Below are 8202 nucleotides of genomic sequence, written 5' to 3'. Positions count from 1 at the left end.
CCTGGTGTTCTGCTGGTCAGTGTCCTGGTGAAAGGCAAATGTGAGCTGCACACCAGCAGGGAAGTTATTGTCTGTGCATCTGTAAGAATTCATATAGCAAGGGTTGTGCTTGTTGGGCCAGGAAGGCATGGACGTGGCCAAATCCTGATCTCAAATGCACGTGCACAGCTCCCAAGGCAGCAAGGCTTCATTGTGGCTCAGCACTTGGCCTAGTGAGGGCTTGCATGATTGCAAATAATGTGCGTGGCTCACTGGAGGGTGAGCAAACAGTTCCCTGTGTTGCTGTGCTCTGCTCTGCAGCATCTGTTTTGCTTCATCATTTTTTAAAAGAAAACCACAAATATTTATCCCTAGGGAGTTGATAAATAACAGTGCTTACATTTAAAAAAAAATTTAGTGGGGATAAAAGTAAATCTTCTAGTGTATAAAATCTAGTGTATGCTTTGATTTGAGTATTAATTCACAGATTGTCTCTTATTATGTTGTTCCTAGCTCAGTAAATCTTATGGGGTTTTCTCCCTCAGGAAATCACATAGGGTGATGTCTTAGTGTGATTTATTTTTATTTGTATGTCTAAGTTTGCACAGAATTGTCTTTCACAGCAGCATTTTTATATGAAGATTTGTATTCCTTGGAAAATTTGGCAAACTGGGGAGTATTTAATAATTTGTCAATGAAACTTTAAATGAAATTTGTTACAACTTTGAGAATACACAAGATGAATGTGATCTGGTAAGCTAAGTAGATATTTTAAAGGGATGTGTTCAAAATATTATATTACATATTTTTCATTTTTAAATGGCTTTCTGAGAGGAAATGTGTTCCAGCAAATGGCAGACTACATGTATGAACAGAAGCAGGGCTCGCCTAAAATCTAGTTTTACTATTTCTCTAATGCTTTATTGTCTTTCTTGTCTGCATAATATTTAATTTTAATATTAGATATAATGAGGAGGTCAAAAACAAAGCAGGGGAAACAGCATACACATGTAAAATGGAAGGGAGAAGTCTGAGCTCTCTGCTATGGAGGGGCTCCCTCTGTGTCAGCCCTGTGGTCTCACTTGGAAAAGTGGAACAGAAAAACCCCTCTTCTTCTAGAAGCTGGTGGCATAAGCACAGGAAGATGTTCACCTCTTCTGGAGAGAGGAAGTGGTCTGTAATAACTATGTGTTTGATAGATGCATCTGCTTGCTCGGTTGGGATGGGGACTGCTATATTTTTACCTTCCTTTATGGTTATAACCTGATGGTGAGCTCTGCAGTGGTGTTTGGAGTGAGCTGCTCCGTGTCTGAAGTTTTAAGCCCTTTTTTTCTTTTTGAGTTATTGGTTTAGGATTGACCTTTCTAAGTTTATTGAAATAATGTGATTAGGTGAAAGACAAGATTCAAATAACATTAGAAAATACCAAGAGAGAGAACCTTATTTGGAAAACAAAAGAAAAAAGGGCTATACCCAAAATAAAAAGGGCTATACCTAAATAAAGAGAAGAGTACATGAAACAAAGAAAAAAACGAACCTCGAGATCTGTGCTTTTTCAAAATGAGAAAATAGTTGTAGCAAATGCACCCTGTACATGCATAACCCCTGCTCCCAAATCCCCAAAAGCAAACAGATGTGCAAAAATCAACAGAGCACACTGACACATACACATTCCCCTACCATTTCACTGACAATTTCTTGCTGCTCTGCAACAAGCAGTTGAGGCAGTATTGTAATGCAGTGGCTGCAGGGATATTTTCTGATTTTTGAATAGGTGACCAGAAAATAATGTGATGATGGGTCTGAATGTGACCCCTGTTATGAAGAATTGTAGAAGTTCTCCATTCCATTCAAGCCTTGTTGTATTAACTTGATAATGGAAAACATTTTACATTTCATGACAGCATAGAAGTAATTTTTATCTACTAAGATAAAGGTGTATCATGATACAAATATTGTTGAAGTGCCTGAATGTCTGTGTGCATGTAGGCACAGAGTTTGTGGTGATTGGGGTGGGGCTGTGGGAGCTCATCCTCAGTGGGCTCAGCTGTGAGCAGCAGGTGAGCAGCACTGACACAATGAGCCATGGAGTGCCCAGGGGCACTGAGCAACCCCCAAAGGGAGCAGAGGGCTCACAGGGGCACTGCAGCAACATGAGGAGATGGAAGGTTGGGCTGAAGAACAAGCAGGGAGGATGCTGGTGGTCTTCTGGAGTGGTATCGTGGTACTCTCTTTTTTTCTCATAATCCTGAAAATGCAAAGTCTCATTTGCTAAACTAAAAATTATATTCTTGTCCATAGAGCAATATGATTTTAGATGGGAAAGAAACAGGTTTTGGCACTGCCCAAGAGAAACCTTACAAGTCATGTTTAGACTGGACACAGGAACAGGTTTATGGCCAATGTTTATAGACCTGCTTTGACTTCTTCTGGATGCCAATGCTTGCTATTACAAGCTGCAATTTGAAGGTTGAAATGTAGAATACCAAGGGGTTTAAAGTATACTTAAATGCATGTTTGCAACTTCAAGTCCTATAATTCCTGAAGATTTATATCTTTACAAGAGCCTGAAATAATAATGAGCCTTTGGACCACTTCTGCCTTGTAGAGAGGCTCTTAGTTTAAAATTGTACCATTTTCAACATAATGAAATTAATAGTGGGTAGCACAGCTCTAGGCATCACAGCTGCACTGATGTGTATTCCAATATTTATTATTTAGTGTATCTTTTAATCTTACCCCCTGTTAAAAGAATATTTTATGTCCTGTTACTCAGAGGCCCTCTGAAGAAGAAAGAAATACTGGAATGACTGCCAGAAAAGTCCTGTCAAATGTGTAGTCAGCAGTTTACATCTAAAATACTGTCTAAATTGTGATTCAAAGCTTGTGCAAAAGAATGTTTGTTTGTTTTCAAATTTGTTAGAGACCTCCTGTTGCTCTGTGCTTTTGGGAAATCAAACATTTCCCAAATAAAAAGCATATAGGGAAAGTCTTAGATTCTTTTGTTTTCTATGAAAACACATATTTAAAAACAATGTGGGATTAACACAGTGTGTGTTGGAGCAAATTGTTAGTATTGCCCATGTGCTTTTCTCCACTGTTACAATGAACTTAACCCCCAGAGAGTGTTTCATGCATAGCTGTTAGGAGAAAAACACAGGGTGGAAAGCCCAAAATTTAAGTGTAGACATGATAAATTAAATGCAAGGCTTTGCCAAACAAAAACAAGCCCTAGTGTTTGTTCTAGTCCATACTTCCAGTGCAGCAGTGGTGTGTGCATGGTGTGTGCTGGCTGACAATCAGTTATCAGTAAGTGAAATATTGTAGGTATAGCATAGGAGTGGAATTTCAGGGATATCTCTACCCACGATAATTTTTGTTCAGGATATTATTGCCTCCATTGCTGTATGGGGCCAGGGGAGTAAATTTTATTTTGCAATAAGTGAAACTGGATTCTACTGCTGTGCTCTGTGCACGCTGATCTCCAGTACAAGTTTGGATGCCAGGGTGATGATCTCCTTGGAGCTGGGAGTTCTGGAGCTTTGTGGTGTTGATCAGCTTCTCCTGTGACATAACCAGATCATCAATCAAATGATATGTCAGGAGAGATAAAGGCATGTTCTGTCATGGGATAACCTTGTCAAAATAATTGAACTAACTTGGCAGAAAATTTAGCCTTTAAACCACTCCAAGATAAGCATTGAAGTGTAAGGAAAACTTTATCTTGCAGTTGACTTTTGGGCTGGAACTGAGCTAAAAATTGGAATATGCCTTTAGCTTTTTTAAAAAAATTATTTCATATGTACTTTTCTAGCATCTTGACAATATTGTGGTTCAGTTCCACATTTAAATCAAATGCATATTTCTGGGTTACAGTACTGAATGTTGGCATTTTGATACTGATTTGTCAAGCACTTATTTGATGTGCACATTAATGGTGAATCCCTCATGAAAAGAATTGTAGGAGCACATCCCTTGGTAGAATGTTATCTAAGCTTAAGCTTAGATAAGTACAGCATATTTTTTCCAATAAATGTTTAAAGTATTCTTTGATTTACAGGATATTGAGTCACAAAGATTGATGATTAAAAAAATTTTGAGCAACTGTAGAATTTGCAGGGTATAAACTGTACAGATAATGTACATTTTCTAGAATCAAGTGTTCATGTCAGACTCTGTACATGGTTTGCCTCCATGTTGCTGAGTTAAAGATAAAAATGCAGGTACTTGTAGGGTTAATGAGAAACAGTCTAAACATACGGTGTGAAGAACAAGTTAAACTGACACCTATTTAAAGTTATTTTGTATTGTTTTAATATTTTCAGTATTTCAAAATACAACCACTCTGATGTAGACAGCTCTGTGAAAAGGTTACTGGTTTTGCAGATGCGTTAGACAGAAAGCTATTGAAAATATATTATTTTCTTTTGAAACAAAACAGTGCATATCTGCTATGTACTCTCATGTAAAATGACAGATCACAGTATAGAGAGCCATCATAGATAAGCAGAGAAAATAAAAAATACCAGAAACACAGTTCTTCAGAATTTAACATGTAAAATGGCATTGTATAGTACAGTCTAGTATACAGAGTTTGCCTTTCTACTGCTTCTTTCCATTTGTATCTAGAATAATCACATCACAAAAATCAGTGCTCTGGCAGGTGCCATTACATCTCAGGGGCACTTATTTATGTCCTGCCTTTGAAAGGCATCCTGCAAATCATAAACATGGTCTCACTTTATAGGTGCTGCTGTGCAGAAAGAGGGCTTTGGGTCTGGAATCTTGGTTCTCATGCTTGGAGATCTTTTTGCAGTACAAAACAAAATCCTTATAGAAGCTTAAACATTATTTGAGTTACTATAAGCTTGTTAAAGTTATTTTAGATCATTTAGTGTTTCATAGATCATTTAAAAATTAAATAGCACTACTGTAATATATATTTTCACAAAATTAATTTATTTCTGTTTTGTTTTCTAGTTTAGCTGTTATGGGTGGTTTTTTTTGGTGTAGTTGTGTACTATTTGATAAACTAAACATGAGGAAGATTCAGGCTTAGCTAAGCAGGAGGAGGATTCAGGCTAGGTATGCAAAGCTCATCTAAGCCCATGGGCAGTATGTTGTTTCCCTTTCCTGGGCATATAATTATCTGATGGATTTCAAGTGCGTAATTCAACTTTTTTTTTTTAAAGAAAAGTCAATAGTAGCAAAGTGGCTGTTAGTATCTTACACACATCTGTTAACTTCAACTTTTCTATTTATTCATTCAATTTCACAGAAATGTCCCGGTTTGCATTTGCTTGAGAATATGAGTTGGAGATGGTTGAAATTCTCAGTAATTCTAAGTGGAATTGAAATTCTCTTTCAGCATTTTCTCTTCTTTTTGTTTAATTATTTTTAATTATTTAGCTGACTGGTTCAAAAAACAAAATGTAAAAAAATGTTATTTAATGGTGGGCTTAATTATCTTTACAGTTTTGTATTTGTTCAGCAACTGTCTTTGCTTTCCATCCTATTCTAAGAATTCTTCACCTCTGATCACTCATGATAAAGCTCCAAGGTATGGCTCTGTCTGCTCTCCTGCCCCAGAGCCTTTGCTTAATTGTAGCCTAACAACACTACCAGTACATAAAGCTGCCAGTACACAAAGCTGAGGAATATACATGGAAAACAAGTTATGCATCACATAAGCTATAACAATTTCATAGTACCAACCTTTAACTGTTTTTCACCTTTTTTGCAGTATGTGACACCATAAGGCAAGGTATGAAGTGGAGTTTACTAGGGATATGCAAGACTAAATTCTATTTTATTTTCTTACAAATTAGAAATGGCAAAATCCAATCTACCATTCTTTTCACTGCCAACTCCTCCTCCCCTCCCCAATCCCTTCTTATTATCATATTCCCTTCTGGAACCTGATGCTGTTTCCACTGCAGCCACAGTACAGTGTAGCACTGCTTATATTCTAAGTGGATATATTTACACTGAATACTCGGCTACAGGCAGCCTGAGTCAGGCTGTTCAAGGACATTACTCATAATGCAATGTGATCCTGTATTTAACACAGTATTCTAAATAAATTAGTCTCTAAAATTAAATTTAGTTTCTAAAAGGTTAATCCTAAATTTGGCTTCAAACTCCAACATGTATGTAGGAAAATTAGCAATTTGCTAAGTCTCCACTCCAAGTAAACTTCATTAGCTTAGTCTGTTCTGGGATACAGAAATGAATTACTGAACTGCTGCTCTACAAGTGATTTTGGAGCTAGCTGGGTATCCTCTCCAAAAGAATTGCTGACACAACCTGCTCATGTCAAAGATTTAAGGGAGAGCTGAGTTAGGATAGGGGTTAAAAGTAATGAGGAATAGTGGTATAAAATGTTACAGCATTACACAGAAATACTTTAAGGATGATATTGCCTAAGCTGTAGTTATACAGAAAAGAGCCTAGTACTTACAACAACACAGAAACAGATCTTTTTGCTTTGGGTGCTTAACACAGAAGTGGAGATGACTTTCACAATGACATTTATTGGTGGCCTGTATGTTTTTAGTAATACTTTAGACAGTAAAAGTTGTTACGTAATCGAGGTAAACTTCTATAATATAAAACTGGCTATTGAAATAGAAAGCATTTAATGTCCACAAATCACAAATTATAACCTCACAAAAATATTGAAAAGAAAATGATGCCTAGTTTTTGTTACCTAACTTGCCAACTACAAAGCTGAAGCTCGTGGCACTAGTCCACTAAAGAGATCACACAATGCTCTTCTCAGACATGATCTGATCTGGCCCTATCCCTCGAGTGTCCTGCCACATCTGCAGAGTTTGCTGGTGCCACTGAGCTTGACAGCTGGGTTGGAGGACTGAGGGTTTGTTAGTTCAGCCTTGGCTGGGAGGTCGCTGTGGAGGTGCACTCACTAACTGATAGAACAGCCCTCACTTCGCACTAAGCCGAAAGATTTATTCTTCTTTTTTGTGTGTTTTTCCCCTCAATCTTTTGCAAAACCAAAATTAAATATTTGCATTTAACAATAATGTTTACAAATTCAGTAAGTCCCTCTTTTAGGCCTTCAACCACCCTCCCCTAAGGATTTGTTTCTCCTTTCAATGGCAAATATTTCCCTGGGAATACCTGCACTTTAGTATACTTCAAAAGGAGGTCAGGTTTATCAAAAGAAACCTTTGCTGAAGATATTCAAGCAAAACTAGAAAACTTACTGTATTCTCTGCTGCTGTCACAGTTTCAAGTAGACAATGGAAAATATCAAATAGTAATGCTGGTAAGATAAAGGACTTTTGGTCTTGTGGTTCTTCTGCAACCCCTTGATTAACAATGTAAACATGAGGGACTTGTTAGGTCAAGAAGCCAGATAAATTCCCACTGTATCTGTAATGGTTTTGTTGGAAATTGGGCTAACCAGTGTAGATTATACAATATGCTTTAGGATGGGTGTACAATGGGCAAGCAAGTAGGGATAGAGCACAAAACATGAGTAATAGAAAGTACTATTGCACAATGAATAGAAATAGATATTATGCATGTACATGTTAAATATGTAATTTAGTAATTATTCACCAGCAAAAAAGGTGTTCAAATAATGAATTTGAAATGAACAGGAGGTGTGATGCCTGTATTTAGGGCTATATGCTGTTCCTGTTAGTACTGACTTGGGTTCCTCACAACAGGAGAGTACAAGGACAGACTAAGGGTTTGTACTATTTTACTTTGGTTATCACAGAAATGAAAAGCACTGTGGATACTCTTTCTAAAAATAACTGCATACTATTGCATATTATTAATTCTAACTTTGTGTTTTTTAAGGTAATGGGAGTTTGTTCTTAAATATCTATAGCCAGTTTTCTTTTGATATTAAGAGGGCTCAATCCAAAGTTCCCCAAAGATGGCAAAGTCATAGAGAGTTTAATCTTACTTAATCTTACTTAGCTTAATCCTTTGCTGGCATGGTAGGTCCTTGCACCAAGAATATTCTGGTCATCTCCTACCTGTTCTTCAGTAGGAACCACATGTCCAAGGATCCCCAGCAAAGACCAGACTGTCCCCCATGCACAGGTGGACAGGGGAGTGTAAGGCTCAGCAATAACGTGTTTCTGAGCACCTGCCTTGGTTGCAGATACATGATGGAAGTGGTGTGGGTGTCCATCCTGTGGGCTCTTCCCTTAGCTGTCGGGTTGGGGTGTTGGTTCACTTCCTGCT

At 37.5% G+C, this 8202-nt stretch overlaps 1 protein-coding gene across 1 annotated transcript in view; it reads right to left on the bottom strand.

The window, feature by feature from the left end:
- Positions 1-8125, bottom strand: part of CPB1 (carboxypeptidase B1) — a 39435-nt gene extending 31310 nt beyond the window's left edge. Inside the window, exon 1 of the mRNA XM_085587727.1 lies at positions 2-8125. Coding sequence (XP_085443853.1) covers positions 2-129 — 128 coding nt within the window. The 5' untranslated portion in view covers positions 130-8125. The remainder of the gene's footprint in view (position 1) is intronic.
- Positions 8126-8202: the final 77 nt, after the last annotated feature.

This window comes from Lonchura striata, chromosome 9, assembly GCF_050655825.1.
Source record: "Lonchura striata isolate lonStrDom1 chromosome 9, ASM5065582v1, whole genome shotgun sequence".
Taxonomy (NCBI): Eukaryota; Metazoa; Chordata; class Aves; order Passeriformes; family Estrildidae; genus Lonchura; species Lonchura striata.
This window is presented reverse-complemented; position numbering and strand designations above follow the sequence as displayed.